General features: G+C 42.8%; 1 protein-coding gene across 1 annotated transcript in view; it reads right to left on the bottom strand.

The window, feature by feature from the left end:
• The window catches only part of NRK (Nik related kinase), a 108,433-nt gene that overhangs the window by 32,484 nt on the left and 58,599 nt on the right, over positions 1–17,350 (bottom strand). The window contains exons 14-19 of the mRNA XM_064518227.1: positions 17,069–17,239; positions 13,441–13,593; positions 6,390–6,521; positions 5,467–5,534; positions 3,669–3,784; positions 597–685 (exon numbers count right to left, since the gene is read on the bottom strand). Coding sequence (XP_064374297.1) covers positions 597–685; positions 3,669–3,784; positions 5,467–5,534; positions 6,390–6,521; positions 13,441–13,593; positions 17,069–17,239 — 729 coding nt within the window. The remainder of the gene's footprint in view (positions 1–596; positions 686–3,668; positions 3,785–5,466; positions 5,535–6,389; positions 6,522–13,440; positions 13,594–17,068; positions 17,240–17,350) is intronic.

Raw genomic sequence — 17,350 nt, 5'->3', positions numbered from 1 at the left:
ATTCCTCGTGGCCATCCAGGCTCCCTGCAAACTTCTAAAATACCACCCTTTCCATACACGAGCTCTTGCACAAGGCCTCGTGAGCTCCAGTTATCTGATAGGCAACCCCTGCCCCGCAAACAACACCAAGGCTCAGTAAATAAGACACAGAAGCAGCAATCATCCTTTCCATCAGCTGCATGTCAGCGAGTGGCAAGTGAATACATTCTTAAGTGTGCGTATCCTAGACAGTTATAAGCTGGATAGAAGCACGGGCTACCAGTCTGGTCTTGACTCCCGGACTCCAGGCCAACTGATTGATCACTTATTAAAACATTAAAGACAGCCTTCCTTTCTAAACATTTACCCAATACACATTCCCAGAAGGGGTGCGGGAACCTTGAGTCTCTGCCCATGATCTGTGCTGGACACACATCAGACCTGCTCTGCAAGCTCATGAGACACGCCAATACAGCAGGCTGCACAGCCACATTCAGCCTCTCAGACGGACTTACTCGCTAGCAGTCCAAGCACCACCAAAGGAGCTGACGACACAGACATACCCTTAATGGAAACTATGAACAAAACAGAATTAGCAGTGGATGTGAAAGACCTACTGCAATCTGGCCAGGATGAGAAGGTTTTTCAGACTTCTTACGCTGCTGCAAGTGGTTCTGGGACAATGCGTTCTCTGCCTTGGCTGATCCTGGATTCCCAGAAAAAAAACAACATTTTCTTTTTAAATGCTTATGCAAGAGAGTGAGAAAGAGAGAGAGGAAGAAAAAGAGGCAGGGAGTTGGGGAGAGCAGTAAGACATGCCCATATCCTTACCACTCAAAGCAGGCACCAACCCCTGCTAAAAAACTCGGGGTTTTTTTTCTTCTTTGCAAAGAGGAAACTTCTTGCTTGTTTCCCAGCACTTTTGGATGCCACAAGATTTTATATAAAAGTTCATACCAATGCAGTTTAATGCTGCAAGGGTAAGAAAAGCAGACCAAAACCACAGCAACATACTCCACTGTGCACCAGAAACAGCTCTGTGAATGAGAACAAGGCTTGCAGGGGAAGGGGGTGAGGCCATGCTCATCCCTTCCTCTGACCCTCTTGTTGAGGGGGGACAGCTCATCACAGCAGCAACTGCTGGGCATATTCCAGCATTAAGGGCACCACTCTGTTAAATTCCCACCTGACTACAGAGAGGGGTGGTGGAGATGGGGCAGAGGCCTTAGCCCTGTGGTGCATGGTTTCATGAGCATATAGATATGGTGCCAAAATTTGCCTTTAGACAACTGTAAAGCAAAAGCAGTCTGAAGTTTAAATTCTCTAAACCCAGTTGGGCTTGGTGCAAATAGCTCCAATAAACTCCAGTCCCTGTGCATGTGGTCAAGCTAAAAGCAGAAGAGGATTTACCACTTCCCACAGCAACACAGGGAAGAGCAATTTTTCAGTCCTAACTTCCCCTCTGCAACTTGGGGGCACATGGAGTGTCACTTTTCAGCTCTGGCTTCCCCTTTGCACTATGGAGAAGTAAGTAAAAAGAGCCCTCATCACTGCACAGATGGTGAGCCCGCTCTGCTGGCCAGCATGCCCATCAGCACCAAGGGGCAGCTCACGATACTCTGGAGCTAGGGCAGGTACAACGAAGCTGCGGCACTGTGCTTCATCCCAGATGCACTGCCTATTTAGCAGTTTGGGTACTTTACTTGCCAACATGCTTGCACTGCTATTGAATACCCAGACAAACTAGATGACAAGAGCTGGAGTCCATCTGCATATGTTGATGCCATGTCAGGAGAGGTGCTTGCAAGTAAGCAAGCGAATATGCCCTTTCAATACACCTGCTGCCCACGAAGCTACGCAGGAAGAGCAAAAGCAGCCTTGGAGACATGCCATCTTCTGCACACAATTTCTGATACAAGTGGCTCATGAAGGGAGGGCAGGCAGACGTGCCCTCACCTTGCCACCCAGACACAGCAGGCAGCTCAACATCCATCTCGTTCAGCAGCTTCCTCTGTGGCTATCCCACTGCTACCAGCAGGACTCCTTGCAAGATAAGGGGGGAGAATTCAAGCCCGTACAAATTAGGAGCTGTGTTTGCTCGTTTAGATACTTCCATCACAACGGTTACATGCAGTCAAGCATTTTGCAAAGAGCTTAACATTCAGAATTCCTTACTGGTCAATGAGTACCTAAGCAACTCAGCAGCAGTATTAGTTTTAATGTATTTATAGCCCTTTCCTGTCCAATTCATTATCCCTGTGGGTTTGGAAAAGCAACAAACTCTTTCTGGAACACCGTATGCCAGAACTAGCTGCAATTTAATGACACTTAAGAACCCAAGGAGACAGTTTAAACCACAGGGGAGGTTTTCTATTCTTTCCATGGCTGGTGAGGTTTTCATTTCCCCCTGCCAAAATAGCACAGGAATTACACATCATGCAGACACCGCAAAGTTGAGCTGGGCTGTTGCACGTTGCTCATCACTGTGCTATTATTCAAACATAAAATGACATAAGGGCAAAAGAAACAAACCCCAAGCAGTTTAAAGTGTGCTTTGGATTCTTCTTGAAGCAAAGCTTCATACTCTGTACGGTTAGTGAAAGCAAAATTGGCTTGCTTGTGTAAGTGTAATAAATAAGCAATTTGTTCTTCGTTTATCAAGGGTTTGTAAATTAACAATGTGAACTTCAGTTTAAAAACAAATGACCTCATCAGCTTACTACTGTGGTTTCAGAACACTAAGTGTCCACCCTCCCTTTAACTGGGCACGATTCTCCATGTCTTTAGTAGTCAACCTGGATGTAACGTGGTATAAAACATCACCACTTTGCAAAGAGAAAATTGCCCTGGTGGTGACCTAAAGAAATCACCCTAAGGAGTAACCATAGAGAAACAAGGCTGTCCACTTCCACCCCATGTCCCCATCTGCTAGAGCCTGAAGCCAAAGTCATGTCATAGAAACCAGCATCTGTATTGCAAAAGCTCTGCACAGCCATGAGCAAGCCCACCATGTCCCTACACCACTACAGTGATACCAGGACACCTCAGCCTCATTCACTGTAAGCAAAATACAGTTGTGTACTTTGTGTACATCTCTACTTTTTAATTACTTTTGCCTTTTTTTTTTTCCCAGTTCCACTCTGTTTCTGTAAATAAGAGGACGCTGGAGGAATGTTTTATAATGTGGTATGTGGAGAATCCTATGCTTCCTTAAGCCAGGACAATATTAGAGTGCAGAAAGACTAGTGTACAACAACTGCTCATCTGATTAGTGTGTAATGGAAAAAGAAAAAAAAGAAAGGCAGCACAAGTTCATGCAGAAACTGCCAATAGGTGAATATTAACATTGAATTGGGCCTGCATATCTGTAATGTTAGCTCTGCTGAGTTTCAGTAGTGTCCATAAGTGCAACAGAACTGATTTTTTTTTCACTTCTTAATTGAGGCAATTCAAAATTTCTATATGGAAATGCGTTCACAGCTACTTACTGTCTTGAAAGAGGAAGTGTTTATATTTTAGGAACATGGAACCATAAAATCCAGAGGGCTATCAGAACCCTATCATCAGAAGACACACCATTAAAAAAAATCCCAACAGCAATGCAGCACTTCATGCCCCATGCAAGTCCCAGTTTCATGTGATAGGAATTTTGCACGTTTTAATTGACAAATCATTGACTTTAGAATCACCTGAGGTTGATCGGCTGCTCTGATGAGATCCCATCTCCCACTGCTTGTTGCTAGGAGAGCTACTGCTGCTGCTTAGTTTCAGAACATGTACCCCAGAGGACAGCTGATGAGTGTTACTAAACAAAAAGACAAAAAACAGATGAATTTTGCATTTAGGAACAGAGACTGGAATGGACCTCCCAGGCCACTGAGTTGAGTTCCCTGCTGCTACCATATGATATAATACTCTTGATAAACAAAAACTTCACATTCACTGCTGTTCCAAGCAGGGCCACCCAGAACTCAGAGGAGGTGGTGGAGGGGACAGTGTCCTCTGGACATTCATGCTGGGAGATTTTGTTACAAAGAGTCCCAAGTCATTACAAGTTAACCTGCTGTAAATACCTTTGCCTCTTCAAATCTGTGTCACTTCTGATTCCTAAATCTCATGGCTTTCACAAATAACGAACCCTGCTCCAGTACCCTCCTAGGAGATGTATTAGCACCCACTTATCAGTGGAGAAAGGAACACACAGGACAGTAAAATACGCTGTCAAGCTTAAAAAGTAAAACTGGGGCTCAGCCAGAAATCTCAGGCCAAGAAACTTCTCACTCACAACACTGTGGTCTACCTACATATTTCCTTCCTTCTTTGCTTGCTATAATTCTTAAGTTCAGAGCATTTAGGGCTTGACTTCACTTGAAAGCTATTTCAGATGATGTTTCTGACTTTGGCTCATCACAAGTAACTATTCCAAAGCGCTGCACAGCATTTTGTTATGTCAGCTTAATCTGGCTTCCCTTTCCAACCTCTCCAACGCCAGCTTCCCACAGCACTATGTTCCCTGGTTAGACAGCCTGTGGGGGCTCCCCTTTACTGTTGAGCTTTCTGCATCCTTGGTCTTTTCTCCTGCGACACGAAGAGAGTATTCTAGCCTTAAGGGCAGACTGACAAAATTGTCAAGATAAATCCCCCAACAGCCCTCTCACATGTTTGCCTGTGAAAACTGCTATCAGGCAGAGCAAAGGTACAGGCACAAGCTTCACGAGCTGTAATTAAAGTACATGGACAGGGAGCTGGGGACAGAAGCCCCACTCCCCAAAGCACCCAGGCACCCACCTCCCCTTTAAAACCAAGGTGCAGGTGCCGATGGACCACAGAGCACCTGTCAGCGCACCTGAGCAGCCTGCCCCAGCCATTCGCACCATCCTGCCACAATCGGATGTCAACAGTTTGGCATCTCCAGTAACCTGCACCAGCAGCAGTCACTTACCCTAATGCGAAGGGGGAGCAAAGCATCACCAAACAGTGCAGAAGAGCTTAAATGACTGCGCAATGTAATGCCCATTAACGGGGGATCAGATGCACAACTTGCATGCAGTCCACTGAGGCAAGCCAAATAGGCTGGATCAGATGAAACAACTCATTGCTGGAATTACTACAGATGAAACAGATTTGCTAGATCAGCCCTTATATACTAAAAATACTGTTTTCCATTAGAGGACAGAACTACCTTGCATGAAAAGGAGGCGATGATCTATACAAGGCTTGTTTCTCTCTAAATCAGGTATGTCAGTCATTAAAAGGAAGCTGGCTTAGACGTTTCCTTAAGGTTCACGATCAAGAAATTTGGTTAGTTATTTAGTGGACAAGCTGACTCAGAAGACAAAATAACTGTAACTGCCATTAAATGAGGTATGAACCAATGTCAGTTTTAGAGCTACTGAGGTTAGGGCTTTGGTTTTAATAAGCTGGCTTCAATTTTCCTATTGATAATAAATCAACATTAGTATAAGCATAAAACACAGAAGAGCTTACCTTGAAAGACACCTCTGATGGCCAGGCTGATCCCTGCTGTAAAATTTAGAGGTTGTCCTTTCAGGAACCTTAAGGATTTAATCAAATGTTTTAAGTTTGCTACTGATATCTTAGACTTAGTTAATAAACCTAATGCTTGCCCTGTATCAACACAAAACTGAGACTAACCCACATAAAAGGATAATGCTTCAGCAGTACTTCTGGAGCTGGGTCTTTCATGATATCAACACTGGCAGCTGCATGTCAGCAGCAGGTTCTCCCAGTTTGCTCTGAGCCTGTGCAATCTATCAGGGCGCAGCCTGTAAGTGGTATTGTACCTTTGCCTAGTGTCAGCATTATTCCTGGTCAATATTTAAAGCAGACAGGGAAACACATCTGCAGTCACTGAGTGCAGCTTTTCCTAGGTGAATTGCCTTATGTTGCTACCAAAAAAAAAAAAAAAAAGGCACATACCACCTGCAAAGTAAAAAACAAAACAAAACAAAAACCCCACACATGCAAGCAAATACACCCCCCCACACATATGCAAATACTCTGCACTTATCCTTAGGAATGCTGATAAAAACAGAAATATAACATCATCTGAATTACACACACTAACGTGCTTTTCTGCAATAAATCAGATTCTTCATAGAAAAGGAATCTGCAAATACTCAGTCTCACAACAGAGACGTATCTACATCCACCAAATTCCACAGATATTGTGTATACAGACACACACACAGAATACTGATCTGCTTAATCAGTATAAATTCATATCTTTAGAGGCTCCTTTCTAGATTAGTGAGACCCAGTCAATATACAAGTGATAAGATTTTCACTGAGTTTCCTGAAGTTGAGCGCACGGATACTATTCAGTTACAGGGGAACTGACTTGAGCAATACTAACTGCAGCCAGAGCCAAACACCCTCATTTCACATACCTTTGGGGGCTGTTCTTCATTTTGACTCATACTCCAGAATACGTCGTCCCGTCCAGGGCTGACTGGTGTTGTCACCATATCTGACAGCGAACTGCTGTGGTATGCATCTCTACTAGCCCGGAAATTTTCACACTTTAAATAAATGAAATACATATTGAGTTGCATTTCCCTGCCCATATAACAGGTCCCAATGCACAGATGTCAACTGTTCTGTTCGTAAGATCAAGGTTTTAGCAAATGCCTACAGTAAAGTGTATTGTATTTTCATACAATATAGCCTTACTTACTTCGCTCACTGTAAAGTAAATTATTGATTTTCAGCATGTTAAGCACAAATATTTCAAAATGAAAGGTACAATAAAAAGAAATATTCAGTAAAAACATTTATGCTGTACATACATTTCCCCATCCTAAATCTATGGTGAAGTTAATAGGTCATCGGTGATACAGAGCCAACTGTTTAACTGGATGATGCAAAACAGATTTAGCCAATAAAAGATTTCAAAAAAATTTAATGCAAAAGTAAATGTCAGGTAAGTATATTCCTTCCAAACCTCAACAATGCTCCTATTTCTGAATTTAAATAGTATAACCATCACAGGAATCCATCTCTCCCCAGTTAGGTATCCACTTCTGAACTAGTCTTTGCAAGCCCACAGTCAGCCTACAGTCAGTGGACACAAACTGTCATCTGGGAGCACTTATAACTCTCCACTGGCGAAAAGGGTCCACTGGCTCTCTTCTGCAACAGAGATTTGCAATTACTTGAAAAATCAAATTTGAGAATGCAGTAAGAAACAAATCACAAACTATGCTCAGACTACACCTCATGAACAATCACGCCCACGTGCTCCAGTTTGAGACCATCTATGTTTAAAAAAATGTCTTGAATCATATCAAGTTGGGGGTATTAGGATTGTAAATGTCCTGATCAGGAAAAAACAAAGCAGCAAACAAGCCACTTTCTTACTGAGTCTTCATTCCAAGTGAAGAACACATAAGCAGTATGAAACTCAAGCTAAAACACTCAAAGTTGGTTTCTCTGATTATTTCTGTATTAAAAAAAGGAGAAGGAGAATGTCCTTAAATTCTATACGCTGATAATCTATCATACCAGAGTCTTCCAAAGGGGAACACAAGGAAGCGAGCTAGAAATGTCAACTCAAAGTACCGATTCTCTCTGAAATGAGAAATCTTCTTGGACACCAGACTGAGATAGAGTATACAGAAACGCCGCGTGAGCTGGGCCCATCTTGAGGAAATTTTATGCTAGAACCAAACTGATGTTAGAGAAACAGTAAATATATTAGAGAGATGCCTGAAGCTATACCACTTTGTGCTTTATCTTGTCAGATCTCACATGCAAAACAGGACAGGGGCTCTCCGGAGATGGCCCGCATGCAGCAGGAATGCTATTAGCTTGTCACCAGTCAACATCCTTCCCGGAGCCAGACTGGACCCGCGCTCCAGCACGCTAGCACACCTCCGCCAAGAGACGCCTCTTGCTCAAAGGCACTGCCAGTCTTGACCACTTGCAGTCCTTAGAGAAAACCCTGCTGGTGAGTTTTGTCGGACTCAAAGTCTTCACTCTTGTATCCCGATCGAATTATTGCAACTCAGCCCGGAGGCAGCTGCAGTTCAGTTTCCCCAGAGGATGACTTGAAGGAATATTTTACTGATTTATCAGCTGAGGTCTGCAGAATTCTCCCATCCCCCAATCTCCTCAGGTGAAAGACACTAGAAATGTATAGCAATAGTATTTACCTAATACTCCATTAAAATTAAGTGAAGTAACCTATATTAAAAAGTAAAACACAGTTAACTGAGAACTGCACACAGTCTTTCAAGAATAAAACATGGTTATATGAGCTCCCTGTAACTCTACAAAACTAATTATTTCATGGCAACAATGTTCAATATCACTAAAAAATTGACAGGAAGTAATAATAAAGCTAGTTAAAGATGGCAAACATCCATTCAAATGTCTCTTCACAATCTACCAGTCTAGGAAAGGAAAGTTAACTGGAGAAAAACAGTCCTGACAATTTCACTTGGTTAAATATTCAGGTGCTTTTTCTGCCTTTTTGGGATAATGTGTTCTGTTGACTTCCTTTACAGAAAATAGCTTTTTCAGCAGTTAGAACATCTAATAATCCATGTCCTTTCATTTTGTCAAAACTACTTTTTTGTCCGACATGACCGTCACTAATAATAGTTTTTTAGTTAACTGGAATTATTTTAACAGCAAAGCGTTCCCTTGAAATGACTCAGCTTGGGGCTAGGAGTAGGTTTTACAGCAAGTTTATTATTAGGAGTGCATAGGAAGTCTTTCTCCTTACTACTTTCTCAACAAGATATTAAAGCTTCTTCCTAAATTCCAGCTTTTGAGTTCTGCAGACAATTAGAAAACTATTTGGGTTGAAAAGCAGGGATGAACAGTGCTGAATCACAGTATAAGTGACTGGGTGCATCCAAACCGTGTACCCTCCGCAGGCGGTACCGACGTACCATCTTTGGGCAGAGACAGACCAGTAAGCTAGTGCCATGTAAAGCCAAGCAGCAACACCTGTTTTGGGGATGATTTCAGTAGGACCTACAACACCTCGTGACTCCTCAGAAAGCCAGAAATGTCTCAGATAATCCCCCAAAATGATATTGTTTTATATTCCCTTAAGCTTCTACAGATATAATTGTTTGTATGGGAGGAAACATGTAACAGCAAGTCTAAACTTGAGCCTTAAATTGTTTTTATAATAAGTAATACTGCAAAAAACAGCAGCACCTCTCACACACATACAGCACTGATATATGAGGTGTTACCTACTAGATGCCCTTGAACCATAAAGGCACATCCTAACAGAGCAAAGGAAAGAGACCCTTTGCTTCCTAAGAACTGCAACACAGCATGACATAACATAAAAGACTAGTGATTTAGGAGTGAGAGGTTTCAAAAAGACAAGCTGCATTGCTTTCTGGGGGATGCCCAAGTTACTGATTTGAACCAAGTCTACATATGGTGCTGGATATGTGCAAGTGTTGTTACAAAAACAGCATATGGAATGGAATTTTCTTAAACTTATGGGTACATCTGCTCTGGGATACTGGATCAACCCATGATATAATGCACAGCTAGTTATTTTAATATTGTTAAATTTCTCGTTCTGTTTTGGCCCCATTACTCTAGACAATAGAGGAGATCTAACTAGCTAATCCTGTGGGAAAAGCACAAAGCCATTTAAAAAAAACAGAGCTCCTGTCAGATGTGTGCCAAATTCCTCCACTAGCCAGACAGTGTGAGACACTGAGCAGGGACATAGACTCAGTGACTTAGTTCACAAAGCCTCTGCGAAATTTTGCGGTTAGCCCAGAATGGCTCATTCCAGGACGCCACGGACAACCAGAGACTCGATCTGCCATCGTGCTGCATCTCACCAAAAGGAAAAGCAGGCACAAAATAGATGGAAATGATATACTCTGATCTGCTAATATCCCACATTTCCCTTACCAGATAACTATGTAGGGTACAAGTCACCGAGAAATCCTGTTCCTTTCATCTCAGGGGGTGGAGTAAGATTTCTGGTGTAATCACTTTGAGAGAGATTTGGGAAGCCAGGAGGTACCATATAATCTCACAGTATGCAATAGCTTAAAATAAGAAATCATTTTTGTCTGAGCAGACTATTGACGACAGCTGATGCCTCTCGGACAAACCTGGATAGATGTTCTTCAGCATAAACATCTGTGATGAATTCAGCTCGCGTTTTCGCTCTGCAGTTCCTTTTAACCTACAGGAACACGGCACCTACATATTGAACTTTATGAGTATATTGCTTTGAGTCTTTCAAGCTCTAGGTGACTGACTGGCCTATCACTCATATTGCAGTATAACTTTATAAAGTTAATACACGCTGCACTTCCAAACATGCAGCTATTAGCATCAACAGCTGCTGCCAATCAGCAAAAGGAAATGCAGCCCTTAGGAAGATTTATAAACTGCGCATTGAAGTTCATCTGGTTTCCATGCGAACACAGCAGGTAAAACTACAGATTGGCTTCTCCTCATCTGACATGATCTCTATCAACGGGCGTACTGACTTGTGCATGGGTAACAGGGCAGCCACCAGCAGGAAGTGAAATCACAGGGTAACAGCTATATATCACTTGCTGCTATTATCCTTGAGTAACACTATCACTTTAAATAGCATCAAATTTTTATAGCGTAGTTTCTATCAAGGAATGTGAAGGCGGGTGATAAGTAGTGATTCATTCCTCACGAGTCCCCTATGTAGATGGGAGATATACTACCAAATAGAGAAGCACCAACAGGAAGACTGAGGCATAAAGAGATTAAATGACTTGTCCTAGGTGACAAAGAAGTCTGGGACACAGCCAGACTACAACGTAGCTCCTTTCCTCCCATAGAGTGCCATTTTAACAGGGCAGGATTATTCCCTGTACAGCCACTGTGCTCCTACAGAATCCAAAATGCCGTGCAATGAACTGTGCACTCTCCCACTTCTGTGGAAAGCTGAAATATTCACCTCAAGGAAGCTGTCAGCCCCTATCCAAGGCTAAGATACAAATGTCCTTCCTGTGGACCTTGCACCAGCTCTCCAGTGATTCAATGTGGCCTTCTACAAGCCAGGCCATCAACTCAGCCCAGTCACAAAGCCGATAACTTGAAATGATAAACGGGCCCTGGAAAAAGGATTGCAAGAAGATGCACAAATATTTTCCCAGTAAAAAGCTATCAGAGGAAACACGGCCTTTCCTTTTCCAACAGCTGTCTATGGTGATGTATCTGTCACCACCAGGTAATGGCAATCCAAATAGGAAAGGCACAGGCAGGCTTTGACTTAAAGATGCTAATAGCCAGCTATCACCTGCCTCCCACAGGCTCATTGCAGCACGTAAAAGAAAACAAAGGGATAGGAGAGCTGAGCCAGGAAGCCTGACCTGCCTTTCTGGAGGACCCTGGCTGCTGGAGAAGAAGAAATTATGGAGCACTTTGAAAAATACAGTCAGGGAAGGCAGAACATAAGAGTGGTGCTACAAGCAGGGCTGACCTGCACACGCTGAGCTCGGCACAGGTAGAAAAGGCTAGTATGTGCAGCTGCTAACGAGGGCACGATTGTTATGGTGCTTCCACACCTGCCATGCAGGGTGTTAACCAGAAGCTTATGTCAAGCAAGATTTCAGTGGCTAGCAATGAGCTTAAGAAGCCTGGCATAACAGCAATAACCTGTAATCGCAAGTAGCCTCGAACAAGTACGTGGGTCCTCCTTGTTGCCAGAACCCAGTGGTGAGGCATCACGATACGCTCTGAAAGTGCCTGAGCTGAAACTAATAATCCAGGCCCTCTTCCTCTGGGATCTGATCTTCCCCCTTCGACGTCAAAATCTAATGGACTAGAAAGCTAGGCCACAAGAGGCCACAGCTGTGCGCAAAGCACATTTAGGCCTCAGCTGAATGCTATGCTGCCTTGGGCACCGCTGACTAAACCACACAGAAGCAACTGGAGAGGCAGTCAGTTGTTGTTCAGCCATCTAGGAGCCTAGCACAACTGAGCCCCTTCCAGAACAAAATGAGTGCTGTGGCTGCATGTCTGCCTTGTTGAGAGGATGAAAGAACACAGGAACAAAGTGCCGCGGGAATTATAACAGCAATAAGGTTACTCCTGCCACTGCTTGTTTTCAAAGCAAGTGGAGATATCCAGCTGAAATGAGCTGTGCTCACACAAACAGCATTTTATTCAGTTTCTATTTGCTGTCTTGCTTTGCTTTTACTCACACATGCTCACAGTCCCCTTGCAAGAGACTGCAGAGGAAAGTAACTGCAGCCTGAGCTACTCATTTCATATACTGTGGAAGAGTAGGACGTTGAAATGAAACTAAGTTTTTGGATACACGGTGAGAACACTAGATCTGCTCTCCCAGAACTGGTAGAAATAGCAGGCACTAAAAGGATTCTCATGTAGAACTTTTTCAGGATGTTTTCACAGTATAGCTAGAGTGACCTGTTCAGGTACCACTTCTGCCTTTCATATTATAACTTTTCTAGTCAGTCAGGTCAGAAATCAGTATCTAACTGGCAGATATTGGGTGACTCCTGTCAGATTGACAAAAATACACAGAAGCTGCAGAGGTGAGCATAGGAGAACATGGAGAAACTCTCAGAAGCACCTTTGAACAAGGAATGTGTGAAAAGCTTGGTTTGGAAGGTGTGAAGATATAAAATAAATATGTCTAAAATACTTCATATCTCAACAAGAAAGCAAGCACATAGCCACCCATGTACAAAAGAGAGAGATCATCTGAGCCTGTAAGCCCACCACAAAAGGACAGCACTCAGAAGTAGAAGTCCCGTATGCACGTAGTAAGTATTAACTCTTGTTCAAAGGCACACCCTAGAAGATCTTTTGCCTCAGGTACATGGCCCTAAGAGCTAGGGATCTTGCATTTGTAGCTGAAACCGTCTGTTTCTTCAATAAGAGGGTAAGTGTTGACGCAACAACTGAAGAATAGAAATGAGACTTCGTAGACCTTATGGGCTCTACCTGGAGGCAAAATCTGACTCTGCATTGATAACTAGTCCTTATTGCATCTCTTCATGCATTTGGATTATTTCATAAGATCACTAACAATCTTGCTTGTGTATGTTGTCTTCAGGGATAAAAACTCTGGCTTTGGACTTGTTTTGCAAAGTGTCACAAATATTTATGATGCTGTATAAATAATACACCATCCAGGGACTGAAACGGCACATTCATTCAGGCTTTCTGCAAAACATCTAAGAGTAATATCATAGAATTAGCACAGTCAGGCATCAAGTATCTAAAAATAACTGTTATCTAACCCCAATTTGCAATGCCTAAATATAATTCTGCTTATAATTCAGTAGCACATGGTGACACTAAAAAGCTCTGAGGCAGATTGTCATGGTCCTCAGTCATTTATGCCAGGAAGTGGAAGGAATCAGGTTTCCCATTTACTATTCTGCTTAGAAACCATCCCACGCTTTCTCTTCCCCATCTGGAGCAGCAATACCATACCTGTACTAACACCGCTCTTTGCATCGCAGGGGTGCAAGGACTAGAACTGCTGCCAGAGCCCATCCTAGCGTGTGGCGTGGCTTCATGCCCAAGCACCGCTGACCACTGGAGAGAAGGCTGGATGCTGTCACTTTTCTTTCTTCGGTCCTCGGCCTGAGAATGAGAGAAGAGGAAGCAAGTTGCACACTTGGCCTCGGTCTTTGCTGCTTGGACATTCTCCAAGAGCAGCACAGCGCTGCGTCAAGCCTGATGGACCTCTCCGTCAGGGAGAGGTCAGCCCTGGCACGATACATGCCGATACTGTCTCTCAGTCTGCAACCCTACCTTTTTCATCAACTTTTTTCCTAAATTGCGGCAAGCCTCAATATGGCACATCCAAGGAAAAGGGGCACCTGATGTGCCTCAGCTGCAGCTTGCTTTATTCCACGCCATCCCATTTGCTACAAGCTGGGATTTTAGGGAGGAGGAATCATCTCTCCCTGTTCACTTACTTTTACAGCATTCAGCCTGTTTTGCTGTGCATTTATTACCTGCTTCTACAACAGTGGCTTTCCACTTTAAAGCGCTTTTAAGGCTCTATTATTTGGTGCGTTAACCATACTATGCAAAAAGACTGGGGAAAATGATCTAGAAGGAATACAGGTCCTTCTGTTTCCTGAAGGCTCTGCAAATTACAAAATCTTTATCCCATGGTCTTGACCTCACTGTTCTTTCTGGTTTCATTCAACATAACTAATTCTCATTCTCTAGTATAAATCTTTAGCAAATCCTGTGATTCGGCAGTCTAGAAACAGTTCTACCCAGCAGACTAGAGATTAATGCTATCTCACATCCAGGTCTGCATCTGGACGGGCATTTATAATGGTATCTCTCACTGTAGTATCTGCATGTCTGTGCCTATGTCAGGGAGTTAAGCATATTCTGAGCATAGTCAAGGAACCTGCTGAGGAGACAGAAAATGAATACTTTTAGTCTCGCAAATCTTGACTGGAAGAGAGACTTATAAAAACAAGCAGTCACAGCCAAATACCAAGAAATCCTAGCCCCAGTGAACTCAGTGGTTACACTACTCTTGAGGCCAGGTTTAGGCAACTCCTAACACTGAAGGTGAATTTCACCACAAACAAGAAAGAAAATGTAAAAGATAGAGTGGTTTTACTAAGCTACAAATAATTTGGCTGCTACGTCTGTGTCCAAAGGGTACTTGCACGCAGCATGTTATGGCCGAAACGCAAGCTCCTCCAGCCTACACTTTGTGCTCCCAGAACTGGCTCCAGCTCCGAGCCAGGCACCAAGGCAGTGAACAAGTGTGACATCAAACCTGAGCTAAGGGTCCTTTCCTCTCAGCTTATCAGCTCCTGCACCGGGGGATTGGATGCAGCACAGAGCACGAGCTCACGCCTGCTTACACCGGGGAAAATCCGCTCTGACCCGCCCGTGACAGCACAAGTGCAGCAGCAAAGACGAGCAACTCCCAGAAGAAGGCTCTGTGGCCCCAAAGACTGAACCTGGGGTTTGGAAGGGGAGGGAGGTTGTTTTTTTGACTTTGTTTCTTTGATGTCTCAACAATAATTCTGGAGAGTTTTCATATATCAATAATCAGCCCTACAAATGCTACAGAGCCCTAAAAGTTATGCAAAGAAAACACTCTAGGAGAGCAGGCTGTATCCATCAGTGTACAGATCTCTCCCACGTAGAAACTGGCATCTCTTTGGTTAATAAACTGGGGAAGATCAGTATTAACAAGACCAAATTCACTGAGTTATCACCACTAAAAGCGGTCAAAACTTTTAAACATTTTTGAATTGTTGTGAACAATTATGACTGCTGACATAGTTACAAAGTCTCAAATTTCAACCAAAAAATGCAGCCCTATTCCACTAATTATGATTTTAGTGGAAGGATCTGTGACTTCCAAAAAGTTTTGAGATTATATAAATGATATTTTAAAAGAATTTGTCCACAAAACCAGAGTATGTTATGGTAGCCATAAGAACAACAGTATAGTGCTGTGAATCTAAGGGGCAGGCAGTACTTTTTAAGAGTCTATGTGATTTTGCTTTTGTTTTTATACTGTTTCCAAGTGCCTAACTTATCTGCAACTAGTAATATTTTATTTCACCCCTAAATTAAAAGTTAACAGTGACTACATACAAAAAATTACATACAAAAAATTCCATAATACGTTTAATTCTTCTGTCATTTACAAAATACATGCCAAAACTAGAAATGAGTATTTGACATGACATTTTGTGGTTCCTTTGTATTCTAGCTACAAGGAAGTAGAAAAGAAAGTTAAATGAACTCAAAATTGCATTTTCTCCCTCATCTCCACCCCTGGCCCGAGGCCTAGCAAAGGCAAAGCTACTGAAGCTTATAGTGCTCATTTAGCATAAGAGGATTGCCTCTCTGTCCAGACCTGACTTACTCCCTAGCAGGAATAAGATATCATAAAGAGAAAACAAAACAAAACAAAACCTGACCCCCTCCTCCTTGTATAAATACTGGTTTCAAAAAGAGCTAATTCAAATTTTAGTAAAGATTTGTTTAATCAGTCAGTGCAATAAACCCTTTGGAACCAGGGCACTGGTTAGACAATTAACTTGTACTTCAAACAGAATTTGACAGTCTCTTGTTTTCACAGATAGCTGCTCTAACAAGGGACTTAATATCTTTTGTCTTCTTGATTTCATATCACTGCTTAGCTGCTGGCAGATTCTATTCAGTTATTAAAATGGACAATTTCAACAATTGTGGCAAAACAATTAACTGTGTATCAATATAGAAAATTTCACCTAGAGAGCTGGTCACAGGACACGCACACAAACTGTCACCATCAAAAGAAGGCACTTGCTCAGAGACTTCAGTAAGACACGCTAATAAGCGGCACTCTGCATTCCTCCTACACACGTGTATACACAGGCTCTCCTCAGAGCCCTTCTCTGGGAATTTTGGGTAGATGCTTTGCTATGAATGCACTGACTCTCTCACACCTAATATTCTGCAAACACATCAGCTGTGGAACTACACTTACAAGCTGGGGGTATATAAGAAGAAAAAAAAAAAAACATGCTAGGAATTGTGAGACAACATATGTGAAATGGACTCCTAGCTGTTCACAATGTGATAACAGTAAGCAGAACAAATTGGTGGGCAGAAATACTGTCAGAATTAGCAAAGAGAATGAAACAGATTAAAATGTGTAATAAAAGACTATATGGCTACCCCATATCTGTCAGCTCTGAAATACCTAAAATCCTGGGAGGTAAAGAACAAGAAAAGGGACCACAACAGGACCTCAGGGGCACAGAGACCTATGCTTGGTAAGCAGGACACAATTCTGAATCTGGGTTATTTTGGAAGACAAGTGAACGACACCTGGCTAACCAGCAGAAGGATCTTACTTCCCTCCTTACCACGGTCAAATGCTTCTCTGAACTGCAATAGGAATGACGAAGAGGCCAACCCTTATCCTCCACACTAATGGAAACTAAAGGCTTTACTGTAACACACATGCACAGGAAGACACAAGTCAAGCCCCAGATTTAGGTTTAAAGGCCAGCTTGTTCTCTGCTTCGGCATTACGAACTGCACCTATGACAAAACACTACATCGGGTGAGACAGTACCTCTTTGCTTGTGCTGCTTGGTGGAGGATGTGCTGCTGAAACTGAACTCTTGGGAGGCTCCTTTTTCTTCTGCTTGTGGTCATGCTGGAGAGACAGCAGCTGCGTCTGATCTTTGGGGAGAGTTCGATGCACCTTCTTGTTGTGCTGCTGTTGCACGTCTTCCAGCTTTTTCTGAAAGTGAAAAAGTGGTAAACCTCAAAGGGAACAATGTCTTGGAAAATTGAGTCTGCTGGAAATATTCACTGTGGTATTTTCAAAAGAACAGAAGTGAGCAGAGTTTCA

The sequence above is a fragment of the Dromaius novaehollandiae genome, chromosome 11 (genome assembly GCF_036370855.1).
Source record: "Dromaius novaehollandiae isolate bDroNov1 chromosome 11, bDroNov1.hap1, whole genome shotgun sequence".
NCBI lineage: Eukaryota > Metazoa > Chordata > Aves > Casuariiformes > Dromaiidae > Dromaius > Dromaius novaehollandiae.
Note: the sequence above shows the minus strand (reverse complement) of the source record. Positions and strands in the feature narration are given on the sequence as shown.